The sequence below is a fragment of the Copadichromis virginalis genome, linkage group LG15 (genome assembly GCF_057382275.1).
Source record: "Copadichromis virginalis isolate Kocher_CV1m ecotype Utaka linkage group LG15, C_Virginalis_male_GT1.1, whole genome shotgun sequence".
Taxonomy (NCBI): Eukaryota; Metazoa; Chordata; class Actinopteri; order Cichliformes; family Cichlidae; genus Copadichromis; species Copadichromis virginalis.
The window spans coordinates 10,133,400-10,149,259 of record NC_140632.1 but is presented as its reverse complement, the minus strand read 5'-3'; the positions used below and the strand labels follow the sequence as shown (position 1 = coordinate 10,149,259).

At 46.2% G+C, this 15,860-nt stretch overlaps 1 protein-coding gene across 6 annotated transcripts in view; it reads right to left on the bottom strand.

Annotated features, from left to right (window-relative positions):
* Positions 1-15,860, bottom strand: part of LOC146691837 (prospero homeobox protein 1-like) — a 54,213-nt gene that overhangs the window by 30,189 nt on the left and 8,164 nt on the right. For all 6 annotated transcript variants that reach the window (XM_085431824.1, XM_085431828.1, XM_085431825.1 and 3 more), the window contains 2 exons: positions 12,340-12,447; positions 7,179-7,373 (listed from right to left, as the gene is read on the bottom strand). In XM_085431824.1, the coding sequence (XP_085287950.1) occupies positions 7,179-7,373; positions 12,340-12,447 (303 nt within the window). The remainder of the gene's footprint in view (positions 1-7,178; positions 7,374-12,339; positions 12,448-15,860) is intronic.

Here is a 15,860-nt window from a genome sequence, read left to right as displayed (position 1 = left end):
CACTGATGAAGTCGCTCTCCTATCCCATCCACAATGGTAATTTTTCTTTCCTCTCCTCCTGCTGTCCCTTCAGTTTCAAGAAATTGTCAATTGTTTGAAGGCTACAATCGACAAAACGTGGTGTGTACAAAGAATAGCTGCTAACAGCAGGGGAGCTCTGAAATCACAGTTTGTCCCATGTCTGGAGACTTAAAAATTCATCGACTCAGCTTGCATGGGTGAGAGAAGCCAATCTGGGAGGGGGGGGGGGTCACTGAGCGCTGTAACAGGGCCTCCTGAGGTCAGGAAGTCAGCTCAGCTTTGAGAGACTGAGAGCGCAGGAGGCAGAAGGGAAAGAAAGGAGCAAGGGAGTCTGGAAGATAGGAACAGGACATCTGGAGAGGAGGAGAAGAGGGGGAGGGAGGGAGAGGAAGAATAGAAGGGTAGGAGGAAGGAGGGTGTTGGGTGGGTGGGTGGGCAAACAATAAAGGATGGAGCGCAAGGAGGTGCGGCAAAGGAGGGAGGATAGAAGATGGATGGACGGATAGGAGTAGATGGAATGGAAGGGCAAGTGAAGGAGCAAGATGGCAGGAGACGAAAGAAAAATAATAAACTGCAGATTGGATTGAAGGAGGGAGCGTCTGGCATCAGTGGGGGAAGCATGAGTGTGTGTGTGCGTGCATGTGTGTGTGTGTGTGTAAGATATTGGGGGGTTGCTTTGACACATCTGCAGCTCTGATGCACGCCCTGGTCATTTTGGCATGCGTCCCTTTGCCACGCTTCATTAGCCTCTCTCTCTCTCGCTCTCTCTCTCTCACACACACACACACACACACACACACACACACACACACACACCAAGGGAGACCAAAATGGTCCAGAAATAATGACATAATCAGCAGCTGTGCCACAGAGCAGGCTGCCCCTCACAAGGTGACCAGGGACAGAAGGAGGAGCGAAAGAAGGAGGGAGCAGAGGGGAGAAGAAGAGAGGAAGAGGAGGATGAGGTGGGTGTGCGCTGTTGGAAAAAGCAAGCTAGCACAACAAGATGGTGTGTGTGTGTGTGTGTCTATGTGCACGAGCAGGTGAAAAAGGAGCAAAGGGATCATGTAGTTCTTTAAGTGATTCCTTGCTACCCCTGTTGCCCCAGGCTCTACACGCAGCTCCGGTCATTTAATCGGAACACAGAATAAATCTGTAAATCACATATATGCACACACATACATGCAAACACACACACACACACACACACACACACACACACACACACACACACACACACAGCCTTCACAGTAAAGAAAAGACCTGTCAGGGTGTGTCAAACGGGGGTCCTTAATAGCCCCAAGCTATTCAGCGAGAAGCAGATGATCACACGCTCTATTCTTTTCTTTCTCTAAGTCTTCTCCGTAAGAAAAAAATTCAAAAGTCATGAGACAAGTTTGAAGTGGCGCTCACGGTTCAGTGAAGGTCTGGGTTGCTATCTGAAGGTTTGTTAGAATAAGATCCATTTTGTAGATGCGCTTACTCCTGCCAGCAGATACCACCTGGGAACAGTAATCTTGATGCAAGTCTCACTTTGAACAATTAGCACCACAACAACAAATGTCTTCACTTCTTTTTCGTTGGTATCTTGCCAGCTTGTAAGAAAGCAGAATTGAAGTGAAGAATTGACGAACAGATTATCCAAAAGGTAAGTAAAGTTGTTGCTTTTTGGGGAGATGCTGATTTTTGAGCTTCAAACAAACAAACAAACAAAATTCCTTCCACCTCAATTCCAGTGACACGGCAGAGTGTAATATCCCTAATTCTATGACGGCAAACTTTGGAAAACGGACCATTCGAGCCTGTTATCGTCACCAAGTTATTACATCTCACAGTCTTATTTATCTCAGCCCGAATCTACGAAGGTCTACCTGTGACTCAGTTCAGGTTTATTAAAACAACAAATATGATTGCACAACGCAAGACATTTCCCGCCCTCAGGTCAGCATCGTTGCCTTAACTCGAAGGCTTTTCATCATCTCTCTGAAAAGCAAAAGGCAAACATATTCATGAATATGTTTACACAAGACGAGTGGATTATTTTACGTATTGCCGCTGCGCGTGACGCATTGCTCTGCAGATTTAAATGTTCAGGAGGAGAGGTGAGATTTTAATAGGCAGGAAAGTAAACCAAAGTAGATGCTGTGTAGACGAGATGAGGGAGAGAAGAGGGCGATGGGAGGTGTGTGTGCATGTGTGCTGTTGACATAAACCCACTGGCAAATTGTACTGGTTGTATTTTTGGCAGGTCTGAACCTAAATCTATACCGCCAGCTTCTCATCTCTCGTGCTCCATCTTCTACCTCCTTTTGTCTTCAATCGCTTTTCAAAGAGAACCCTAGAGCCGTTTGAGTACAAGCGCTACACCTGTGTGAAAGCCTGTGTTTTTAGGTACTTATGTATGTTTATACTTGTTTGCGTCACTGTGCATCCAATGCAGTGACTCTGACCTTTTCACCTCAAATTCCCTGAGGTCAAATGCGGTCAATGCCACCCCATCCCACCTCCGAGCCCCACAGACACACACAAACACACCGTAGCGTATGTGGTGAAGGAATAGGGGGAAAAAAGGGGGTCAGAAATGAAGGAGTGCAAGACGGGGAGGGGATAAGCAACAGTGGCGGCAGGAGGAGGAGAAAACAGACATTAGCCTCTCTGGGTGGAGAACAAATGGAGCCCCGAGAGGGACGTGAAGAGGAGGAACGAGGGAGAGCGGGGGGAAGGAGAGGTGAAGCACACAATGCTATGGGGCACGGCGGTTGGACAGACAGCATCTGCTCTCAGCTCTCTGTGGCTCTGGTAATGGATGGAGAGACACTCAGAGCACAGGAAGGAGGGAGACGCTGGGAGGAGAAGTTGGGGAAAGGAAGAAGAGGATGGACTAAAGAAAGTTTTGTCCCTTAGCTTTAAGAAACAAATAAAAACACAGCAGAGAATCTCCATGGCAGGATGTTATCAATTCAAATAGAGAGATGACAGACGGACAAAAGGGGAAGAGAGAGAAAAGGAGTGAAACATCTTTGCAATAGAAAAAAGAGCAGCTGATAAGGGAGGACACATGATACCCGGGTGTGTGTATGCAGACGGGGGCTTCTCACCGCCTGTGCTGGTACCTCCCTCTCACATAGAGATCACAGGGACTTCCTCTTTAAGCGCCCAGGTGTGTGTATGTGTGTGTGCCCTCTGTGGGAGGAGTGGTCACTGACAGAGAAAACTTGGCCTAGGCTGCCTTATGGAAATCTGAGAGTTTCCCAGAGCCATCATAAAACTGCCTCTTTATGAGACCCTCAAACTCTTTCTCTCCCCCCGCTGTCTCTAACCCATTACCAGGTCACACACATTCCTGTCTTATGAAAGATGATGTGTGTTGTCATTGGAGGTTCAAAGACAGGCAGAGGGGCTGCAGAGTAAAAAGAAAAAGGACACTAAGTGAGAATTTTCACTTGAGTCCTCACATGAAAGCGCTGCTCGCTCAAAGTCAAGGCTTTGGGAGGCCGGGTGTGTTTCGGAAGACTTTGATGGCGATGGACAGAGCGAATGAGAAGCGGAGAAGAAAGAGAAGAAGAGAGGGGATCAGGAGGGGGGTTTGAGAAAAGAGGAAAGTAGAGCCGGGGTCTAGATAATTAACGGCAAGCTCTTTAATTACTGCTGGTGTTCATTGTGCCAGAAGGAATGTGACAATTATGCCATTAAAACTTCCTAATAGGGGGGGGGGAATGGGGGAGGGATAACGGAAGACATGCAAAAAAGAAGGATGAAAGAATGAAAGGAGGGAGGGAACAGAAGGAAGAGAGAACGACGAGAGGGAATGAGGGAGGAGGGATATGAAAGGAAAAGGGGAAACAATCGCGACAAAAGAGAAGCTGGGAGGGAGATGGGGAGCGTTTTAGGCCAGCACAGTGACAGAGCAGATTAGCATCAAACAAGAAAGGCCACAGACGTGTGTGTGTGTGTTAATGTGTGTTTCAGTGTGCGATCACTGAAACAGAGGACATATTCATTCCAAAGACGCCACCAAGGTGGATGGAACTTTGATGATGCAGAATCTGGCAAAGGGAAAACTCAGTGTGTGTGTGTGTGTGTGTGTGTGTGTGTGTGCTTGCTGAATCTGCGTAGGCTCCTGTTTCAAGTGGTGGTGCAGGCAGGTAGGGGAGGAAGAGGAGGAGGAGGTGGAGGAGAAAGGGGAGAGATCCACAGAAAAGGGCCTTGGGGGCATCCTGATACACATCCAGTACATTTCCATCTCCACATTACCTCTATGACTCACACACACACACACACACACACACACACACACACACACACACACACACACACACACATAAGACGGGAAAAAAAACATAACAAATGTGTCCGCGCACATATGTAATACACACAAACACATCATTCCCACACAAACATCAAAAAGCAAAAAACACACAACCCACGCACCCGCACTCACACACACACACACTCACACACACATTAATAACACCCACACATGTGCACCGAAAGCCACACACTAACACTCTTGCACGCAGAGTCTTCGTGCTCACCAAGGCGGTTGGTTTGTCAGGGGGGTTAGAATTTGCATGGCTGGGCAAATTTTCCTTGTGCTAAACTCTAATCAGCTCCTGTATCTCTCAGACACCTGCCCAGCAAAAAAAAAAACAAAAAACCTTAATATGCAAAACACCTTCCCACCCTCCTCCACCGCTGCAACTCCTCGGCCAACAGAAGACTTATTCACCTGGCCTCTCTCACTCTTTTCCTCTCTGTCTGTCTTCTTGCAAATTTTTACATTTATGTATGCAAATAGGCTGTTCCCCTTAAGCCTGTTTCAACAGTAACTTCCTGGTTCCAGGAGAAGAATGATAGTCTTGTCTAAAAGGTGCCTCATCTAATTTATGCTTCAGAAACAAGGGGTTTTGTCGGGGGAGGGGGTGGCATGTGAACGCTGTGTGGGCAAGTACGGGATATTGACTGGATGTTGCGTGCATAGTTTTTTAGGATTTGCAAACTCCAGTCATGGAGATTACGTGAGTCACGCAAACCTATCCAAGAATGTCATTTCGTGTGTTTTGTATGTATGGTGCCATTTGTAGTGTGAGCTTGTACGCTGTGTGTGTTTACAGGTTCACTTAGTTACATTTTTCAAATTTACTTACATTAAAAGCCAAAAAGCCAAACCTACTTGAAATTTAAACTCCATCTTCAGCCAACCTTTACTAGTTTAAGCCATTAGTAGTATTAATGTGCAGTCCACATATGAGCAACTATATAATTAATATATATCATTCTGCATAGAGCATCTTTTAAAAGATCTCTGTCGGCCTGACTGTACACCCAGCAAATTTCTGGAGTGGGGTGTTTTTTGGTAGCTCGTTTCCCAAAAGGGACTTCCATTTCCTGTTAGGGGTGTCAGGTGATTCCTCACAGGGAGAGCATAATTTGATATGAAAGCTGAAGCAGTCTTCTGGAAAATATCAAATTTAAGGGAAAAAAAGAACCCTTAATGATTAGAACACAATAAAGACATAAAATAAAATAAAATCCTTACCATTGTCCTGTCAGAGTAGGTAAAGCGCTGCTGTTGTTTTAGTTTAGACCCGAGTCTTACTGACTCACGCAATAATTTCTGCGCTCCTCACGAGCAGTTGAATAGAAGGACTTTCCTTCTGTTTTGCTCTGATGGCCTTTTGCCATATTAAGACCTCATATGTGCCTGCTACACTCTTTCAAAGCCTCCCTTAAGAGGGTTGAAGATGGATGTGGGGAACTGCGTGTGTGTGTGTGTTTGGGTGCACATAGAAGAGCCCCAGTGGACAAATAATGACAGAGAGAGATAGACGGAAACACAGAGAAAGAGAGTGAGGCACTTTAAATGTGAGTGCTTGCAAAACTCCCACTGCTCGCAAGGGCACTTCGCTCCTGCACGTCATCTCTCTTTCTCCCCCCATCTCTCCTTCCACCCTTCTTTCTCCCCTTTCCATTCGCCCCTCAATTCCCTTTTTCCATCCCTCCCTTCATCGCTTTCTCCTTTGTCTCTAAGCTCTCACCCTCTATCCCCTATCTATCCATCTCCCTCTTCCCCCTTACCCCCCTCTCACTCTCTTTCTCTCCCCTTCCCCTCACTAAAACAGTAGGACGCTTAACCTTGATAACAGTGAGATTTTTCCCCCCTCAAAGTGACACACACACACACACACACATATGCTGGAGAAGTGCTTTGCCAGCATGCCAGGCCGGTCCAAGGGACGGCCGTACCCTTCGAGGTGAACAGGACACTGGGAAATGCAGCAACAACAAAACCCTCGCATACACAGGCTCAATCTCTCTATAACAAATACACAAACACGAGTGCTCACCTGCATACACACACACATGCGCGCACACACCCCAAATCCAACTCTCTTCAGGGCCATCTTAAAACAAGCTTTTAAAAGGTCTTTTGTCAGCTGACATTGAGAGAGTTCGGGTGATCCTGAAACATCATACACACACCGCCACACACGCACGAAGGTAGGCAAAAGGAGAAGTGAGAGAAATGAAACACATTAAAGGTGAAGTTGCCTGCTGAGAATTTATGATTGCAATACGCTAGAAGATACACACATAAACGTCACGCCACAGTGACAGGTAAATGAATACGGGGAAGTAAAATGTCGTTTTTCAGAAACAAACCTGCAGGCACACACACAGGCGCCCTCCCGAGAGGAAATTAACAACGATAAATGCAAAACTGTTAAGTTGTCAGCGAGGCTTCTTCCTCATTAGATGAGTTTCTCACGAAGACTGGAGTGAAAAACACGGATCTTCCGATCTGGTGATTCGGAACTTTCCCTTCACACAAACCCTGAGAAAATGCACCGTCACAAACAAAAACACTCTGGGCTTTATGTGATGGCGCAAAAGCTACCTTATACTGTGCATTACAGCACGGTGTCACAGGATGTATAAGACACTTGAACTCAGCATTGAGGACAGTTGCAGTGAGACAGTGTCAGAGAGGACACGGTGTCACAGTACCCGCCTACATCACCAGGTATCAGGTGAAATTCAGCAGTTTTTTTTTTCTGCTCATAAGGGCGGCATGTGTACTCAGTTCCTCCTTAGGAGCATGTGCAGTTTTTACGGTGTGGCGTGCACAGAATCGCTGAAACCTGGCTGGTGTTTACCTCAAAGTCGTTGGCCTTGTTGTAGTGCATGTTGAGGGCTCGGAAGAGCTCGCAGTCTCGGCTGACGCTCAACTCCTCTGTTCCGGTGACTCCGTCATTGATGGACTGCCGGGCAAACTTCTCCATCTGAATGTAGTAGAACTCCCGGAAGTTGCTGAACCACTTTATCAGCTGGGAGGTTATGCAGCGGTTAAACTGGAATAAGAGATGAGGGAGGGTTTAGCAGGTTTTAGGAAGACTGCTTCACACGAAATTCAATTCAAAGACATTTTGAAATATGCAAATACGCTTCGTGCAAACTTTACAAAGACAAGGCTGTCTTCTGTAGACCTAATTAAGCTGTTGGATTTGAGCGTGAGGGGAGAAGAAGTGTAAGGATGACACAGTGTCTTTTCATATACGAGAGCTGAAGCGTGATCTGAGGTGGCGAGAAACCCGGGTTATGGAGTGAGGGAAGATAATAGAGATATTAACTAAGACAGCAAGCCGTGAGGGGGGCAAGGCGAGAAAAGAGGGAGTGGAAGAGAGTGTATGTGTGTGGCTGTGGTTCATCTTCCCCGCTGGGAGCAGACCTCCCCCCTATCATAACCCTGAGAGTGGAGGGAGAGGTGGAACAGAGGGGGTGAGACCGCAAACACATAATTGACCAGAAAAACGATTAAGTCATCATCTGAAGCGCCCTGGCCCGCGGGGGGCTCAAACATGTACTTAACCCCATTCACCAATTACACTCTGATCCTCCTCCCCTTTCCGCACCTCCCGCACAGGAAGAAAGGAGAAGAAAAAGAGCAAAGAAAGAAGGAAAGGAGGAAGAGAGACAGAGATAAGCACTGTGGCTATCTGATCTGTGCCGCTCGGCTGGATTCAACAGGGCGAGGTAAACCTATTAAGAAGCTCTACGGGTCTCCCAGCTCTTTTTTCCGGCTGGCCTCATCAGTGAAAACACACTGTCTAAACATCCATACAACTAGATAAGGACACCAGGGGCTCAGGATTTTGCCTAACCATAAAATGTTGCACTCAAAGTTGTAATTTAATTCCTAAAAACACATACACACAGAACATTTTTGCTTTGCTGCTCAGACTCCTTGAAACTGCTTGAGCTCAAAATTTTGAAAAGCTTGTACCCCTAAACCATCGCCCACATCCACACACACAAAAATACACACACACACACTCACAGGCCTTCACTCCTCCCTCCTTTCTGCTCTTTCTGTGGTGCTTGAAGAATAGGAGGACAAAACGCTACTAAACGCTGAGCGGACTGCTCGCTGGGGAGGCAGAGCGGTTTTGACATGGAGATTAGACTCTGGCCATTGTTCGACAACACAGACACACAAACACACAGACACACACACTTTGTAATCTGGGATGGCAGTCAAACACACGCAAGCGCACCAAAATGGGAGGAACCAAACGGGCAGAAAAGTTGGGGAACCAGAGGTGGTGAAACAGCCGCACCAAGGTGGAACAGGGCTAAAGGAGTGGGCCGTGCCTTTCTGGAATGATCAGCGGATGACATAATGGCGGAGTGGAAAAGAATAAGTCCGCTCGACATTGTTTGGCAGGGGTTTAGGAGGGTGTGTGCAGAGAGGAGGGGTAGCATGGCGGCTGTCCTAAAGTGCAGGGTGAGCATAAATGGGGTGGAGGGGAGGGTTGCAAGAGAGGAGGATGGGTGCAGGTCAGTGCTGTCGGACAATGGCGTTTCACTGGGGGTGGCGGTGCGGGGGGTAGAGGGTAGGAACGTGAGCAGTCAGCAAGCTGGGGTCGTGACATCAGAGTGTCAAACAAACAAACTACTGACACTTACAAATACCTGGGCTGCACGGGGCTATTCTTAAACACACATAATGCAGCAGGCTGGCGAAGTGTGACGGTGCACAAACGCGTTGTTTCACTTAAGTTGTCAGTGTAGCGTAAAGCATTTCTCGCATTCTATTGGGGGCAAATTAGTGAATTGGTGTTTGTTTGGCGAATCCACGAGACCGTGCGTGTGCGTGCGCGCATCTGAGCACATGCACAATTGAGGACTACATACTGAGATTGAAATCAGTGAAAGAGTTGCCATCGCTCATGCAGGAGACCTTAGGTGTCACTACAGCTGAGTGACGGACACATTTGTCACTTCGGACAAAGATTACTTTATTATACCGACAGCTTGGGAGAAGATGTATTAGGGCTCGACTGCAGTAGCACAGGGCATACAAAAAAAAAAGATACAATATTTACTAGAGTGCAGGTAAATACACTAAATTATATTATAGCCGCATTAACTGCACTCAATACACTCAGGGATTTAATTTTGGCAAGTCCCCCTACAGCTTCCAGCAGTCTTGGTTCATTAAGTTGCTGGTGGGGGGACCGACACCCCCTGATAGCAGCTAAGGACGAGTGTGTTCAGTGTAAAAGGAGGGAATCGGTTCAAAGGAGCACATCACTGCAGCTCCTTAATCAGAGCTGGCAGGGGTCAGCCAGCACAGACATGAGATGCAGTGAGGAAAACGTCTGTGTGTGCATGTGCGAGTCACACACACACACACAGCATATAAGCATATATAAAGGTGTGTGTGTGTACGTGCACTCACTTGGCTGAGAGGCAGATGAGAGAGAGACAGTGAAAGCGTGTTTCTCACACTCACACTCGAGAGCCTGTGAAAGGTCAGCGCTTAGTGTTAAGAGCACAAGATAGAAAGCGCCGCACACACGCCCACACGCATGTTGTGCTCATGCACAAACGCATACTTAAGACCACAAAAGGAAAACACTGCAGTATCTTTAATCTGAACCATATTAGTAGCCTGCCAAAAGTATTCCAGTGCTTTGACTGTCACTCACAAACTTCACACGCACATCATTCATATTTATGTAGACTGTTTTAAAGTAGATTTTGTTTTTTGTGGTGTGGGGTTTATTCAGATGTTATTCAGATGCTGAAAGGCATGCAGATGAAAGGCCAAACTGTCTCTCTCGCCAACATTTTCTCTGATATGGTGGTCAACAATGGAGCAGAAAGCACACAGATGACCTCAGAGCGCTAAGCTACCATCCAGAACAACCGGAGAGGAGAGCAGAAAGACAGAGAAGCCTGTGCGGGCCTCCCTCGCTCTCTTTCTCGTTCTCCCGCTCTCTCTCTCGTAAGCCCCTTCACAGTCATCAGGGCTTTCCAACGTTTCCTGTTTTCGCAGGAGTGAATTGTGGGAGATAATCTCTGGCTGCCTATTGGCTGACTGCACACAAAAAGCGGCCCTGGAAAGCGGGCTTTTGTTACTGCGGTGACTCAAAATCCAGCCGCTGGCTTTTCTTTCTCCCCGGCCCCGCCGAGGCGCACATACCATGCCACACCATCAGCGAAAAAAAGAAAGGAGAAGGAATGACATATAGAAAAGAGAAAAACCGTCCTGGCCTCTGCTGCCGCCACAGCACATGACTGGCCCAAATGCTGAGGCTTGTTGCTAAAAGCCACAGAGAGATGGACCAGAAAAATAAAAAGTGCAGGTGAGGGAGGTTGTGGCTGCTTGAAAATGAAAGCGAAATGTAGAAAAAGCAGCAAAATCAAAGCTACCTATAATTCATATACTGTAAAGCCAAAGTACAATAACTTTAGCTGACTTTATTAATTGACTGAATACGTTTATCTAATATTTCATTATTCGCCAATCATTATAACAATATCCGTAACAATAACAGAGATGTCTTCGAGCTAGTGAGAGGATATTCTGTCATATCAACAATGGAATCGTGACAAAACATTTAAAAAAACACCTCAAAGTAAAGAAAGAAAGTCATAAAAGAAGCTTAATGAAGGGGAACAACAGTCATGGCGTCCTCCACTTGTTAGGGCAACCCACTTCCCACGTTCACAGGGTTCTTGACAGTCCAGACTTGATTAGTCAGGACCCGATTAGCCTTCACGACTTTTTGTCTGAAGACAACCACTCGCTAAGAGGCTGCGCGGGGTGAATCTAATTAGATGGTCTCATTCCCATACATGTCTTCTAACTTACAGCTCGAGTCTATTGTCCTCCTCTGGAAACAAAAACAGACCAGTGTGTGACTCATAATCCCCTTAATTATCTTGACCTTGTTTAAGTATCTGATGAGGCCATTCATGAGGAGAGGCCACCTCCATGGGAATGATTAGTCACTGGAGCAAAATGGTTAAAAGCCTTCAATATTAGGTGTTTGCGCTGTTTTTTTAAAAAAAAAAAAAATAGAACAGGAAAATTGAAATCAGTCTGAAGCTGTAATGTTGTTTTTTTTTTTTTTTTTAAATGATGTGAGAATTTCCAAACATCCAAAGAAATCACGAGTGAAAGTCAAGTGAACCGCGAGTCACGGTTGGTGGTGACAGCACACAAGAGCAGAGGGGAGAAAAAAAGGGAACCGTTATCTTCTGATTTGAATGAGAAAACCTGGGTCTGTCACAGTGTTTACTCCTCTGTGTAGTCCAAAAAGAAGCATACATACATAAAAAAAAAAAACCGATAACACAAAACGACCATGTTATCTACAACGGCCATTGTGTTACTGGTCCTTTTTTTTCTTGTGCAGTATTGTTCTTCCTTTTCCAAATTTTTCGTTAAACTCCCAAGTGGCGCTTGCACTTATCCCTTCCGTCTTCCCCGACTGAACTTGTTTGCTTCGCCTCTCCCTCCATTAAACCGTCCTCCTTACACCTGCTCAGATAACCACTCCTCTGTCTCTAGGCTCCATCCTCCTCTCTGCCCTCTCCACCCTTCCATTACTCATCCCGGTCTTTATCTTTAGAATACTTATAGGCTCTACAGCTCCCTCACGTAAACCCATTCCACTTCCTCTTCTTTCGTCTTTTGCATAAAGCCAATGCCTTAGTAAAGGAAACAACATCGTTTTAAGGGAAGACAAGTGTACATTGTTCGTGGCAACCGAAGCTGGCATATCACAATTAACAAATCAAACTTCCCCTTTTAAAGCAGGTGTGTTGGAAGTAGAGAAGAAACTGGAGCAAAAGACAAAGTCAGAGAAGGTGTCTGCCTGTCTTTCATTTGTTACACACGAGACAGCAAACAGAGAGATCGTCAAAGCAACATTAAAAGCAAATTATTGAAGGGTGTCTGGCAAAAATGGAAAGGTTTGTAAGGTCAAAGAAAGTCTGTAGATCATGAGCATGTTTTGGACTCACCTTGACATCAGAGAAATACATCTTGAGCATGTTAGAGCTTGGGTAGCGGGTATAGAAAAACATGAGCTTGGCCTTCTTCAGATGATTTGGGGAGAGACCTTCTTGGATCTGAAAACAGCTGGTATTAAGGAAAACGACAGTAGTTTGAGGGGGGAGAACATCAAAAATAAACTTCTACATCAAGCAAACACAGACATTGCCACAAACTAGAACTTGGTAATAAATGGCAGTAATTTTGGCAAGAAATAATCATTTGGATGGTGGGTAACCAAATTTCCTTTTAGGCATGAGTGCGGGGTTACTGCAGAGGGGGGTTGAGGAGGCTGAAGACAGTGCACCAAAGCAGAACCATTTGCTTGCAATTAGCATCGTGCGTATCAGGTGTGAGAGCGTCACGGTAAATAAAAAGCTGGCCAGCACTACAGCTCTTGCTTTTACATAAGGAGGCTCATTTCACAGTCAAAGCGAGCAAACGCCTTTGCCTACACCCTGTGCTAACCTCCGCCCCCCCCTAAAAAAAGGAAGAAGAAAAAAGGAGACATTTGCATATCACAGACAAAGACAGCAGTTAACGCCAGTGACGGGCAAGAAGGCCTAATGGCTTGGCGACAGCACATGCCAAGCCTGAATATGACTGTCTGATGTTGGCTTCATATCAGTGACAAAACAAGGTCTAGGAGATAGTCCTGAACACCGCCACAAAAACCCAGCTCGTGCTCACAGAGACTATATTCAAATACACGTCAGATTCCCTCGTCTTCCTAATGGATCGCCTGGATTGAGCAGCAGCGAGCGGATGGAGATGGGTTGGTGGGGGCACCTTGAGGGATAGCATGGTTCCAGCCTTCAATTACATCCCCCTCCTCCACCCCCTTGCTCCACCCCTGCCCCCCAGCTCCTCTGATGCTGCCAAACCCTTGGAGGAGCAAAAGAAGGAGGAGGAGAAGGAGAAGAGGGGCTCTGAGGCTTTGGACTCAGCCAGTGATGGGGAGAATGAAACACATCTGCGCCACCGAACGGCCCAAGCCATTTCCATGGTGAATTAACGGCCGTATAATGCAACTGATAATATCAATCTGGAGGATAAGACATTGAAAAGGGAACAGGGGATGGGGGGCGGGGGAACGTGTTAAAACCCCGGGCTGTTTCAACAAGGGTTTTCATCAGCGAGGCAGGGATTTATATCACACAGGAGATACAGCTCTAAGTTTTCCCGAAGACTGTTTACACTTGAGCGGACAGGATACATTGCTCGACATAATTTATGATGAACCGGGGTGACTGCGGCCGTTAAAATCAGTCAAGTGTCCAGATGTAGCTGTAACTATAGAGCGGGAAGAAGGCATCAGCTGCTCGATTGGATTGCCCTTGGCCTCGGGGTTACACGGCAAAGCCAGCAAATGCTGAACCACGCTGGGTTGGCTCCTTAAAGACCCTGTCTACTTTGTGTGATTCAGTAAGAGAGAGAGAGAGAGGGGAGAGTCAGTTGTATACGCAGCGAGGGTCTTGTGGGGGAAACCCTGGCAGGCTGGTGTTACTCTGACAGGCCTGGCCAAAAGAGCAGCACTTCACTTTCCACACCACACCATCTGCTCCGAGTGGAGGGGATACAATGGGATCTTCAGACAGAGCGAACGAGAGGGAGAGGCAGAAGGAAAAGAGATCTCTGTTGCAATAAGGCAAGGTGGGATTTGTTTGAAGCCACGCTTTTACACTTAGATTAATTTGTTTTTGCTTTTTCAATTAGTATACGGGTCGCTTCATCCCCCCCTCTCTCTACGTCCTTATCGCCGAAATTAAAATTTGTTCTAAGACAAAGATGTTAAGGTCTCACCTCTCCGGTTATATCACCATACCACCTCCACTGAGCCACCAATTAAGAAGCTTCATATTTCCTAATGAGACATTTCTATTTCCAATTCACTCACAGCTTGCAAATGTAATTGTGATTGGACTTAGGGGTGGTGTGCAAGGCTATTATTTTGTCATGATGGTGCACTCACACCAGCTGGCCCACTGTTCGCCTGCCACATCTGACAAGACATCATCATTCTCACAACACTTCCCCAAAGCCCAAAGTCATGAGAGGAAAATAGCTGCTCTACTTCCTAATTCCAGGTGTAAGGACAAGAAAATTTGGAGTCGGACTGTGAACAAATGAGGAAATTGATAGCAGCCATCTGCTCCACAATACTGCCGAGACCTGGTGAACTTGAACACACCTCGCAAAATGTCTGACAAGCTGTCCCTGACTTCTGAGGCTTAGGGAAAAAAAAACACACTAATGGAAGCTGCTATAAAAACAGATGCAAATTCAAACAAACAAATTCATACATGTCACGCTAATTAAAATAAAGAATGCGCAAAACTATATCTCGTAAATGGCCAACTTTGCTTCGAAACCTGTGGATTGAGAAATAAAATATGAAAAAAATAAAAACAAGCACATGTCAAACACATGTGGACATGTTCTTTCGATTCTTTTCCATTTAAGAGTACGTCTGTTAATGCCCTGAATTTATAAATGCTACAATGAAAGCCACAGCATCTGGCATACGTGGTTTGATTGTTCTCTACTTTCTCTCAGTCTCTGTATGTCTCTCTCTTTTCATCCCTCCATCGGGAGCCCGTAGAAGCAAAGGATTATGGATCTCTGGAAAGCGTTCACCCTTGGGTCAGAAGACAAGACAAGGCGAGGTAATGAAAGATAAACAGCTCGCTGCAAACACCTGTTAACGTCCGCTTCAAAGAAAAGACAGAAAGGAGGGAGGAGGGGGGTGTGGGGGGTTGCAGGGAGGGAAAACAAAAAAAGAAGTATTTGGCTGCCAAGCAACAGCCGAAGGGCCCCCCGGGCTGTTGACAGATCTTTATGAAATGAAAAAAAGAGAGAAGAAACGACAATGATTGTGGGCTTTTTACAACAGCGATGGATGATAAGAGGAACACAAGAGAAAACACAAGCAATCATAAATATACATCTTTCCCGAATCCTCGGGCAAACCTTTTGTGACACGCACACACAAAAAGACACGCACACACGCATCCATGCACACAGACACACAAAAGGCTCTGCACTCAGGTGTGCACAAACGAGGGAACCAAAGTGTTAAGTGTACATATTCACTCGCTAATAATATCGACAACAGGTACAAAGCGGTAGGATTAATTAGTTAAGCACATAATGAATGTTAATGATACGAAGACAAAAAAAGGTAGTGTGACGCCAATCAAACTTTTATGAGGGTTAAGGGGTGTTGAATACTTAGGGACTAAGGAGGTACACAGGAAACGGAGAAGGCACTGAATGTTTAAGCTATTAGTCCCGTGTCCCCAGGGGATTCAATTTGAGCCTCCCATAGGGGATAGCCTCTTTATCCACAGGGCATGATTGGGGCACACAGGGGTTAAACTATAAGGCAGGCTATATAACACTATTGTGTGCCAAGTTCCAGGAAGCTATTCCCCTCCTTGCTCTTCCAGGCCATTTTTATAAAGAGAATTGGGGTGGTTAATGTCGTGGG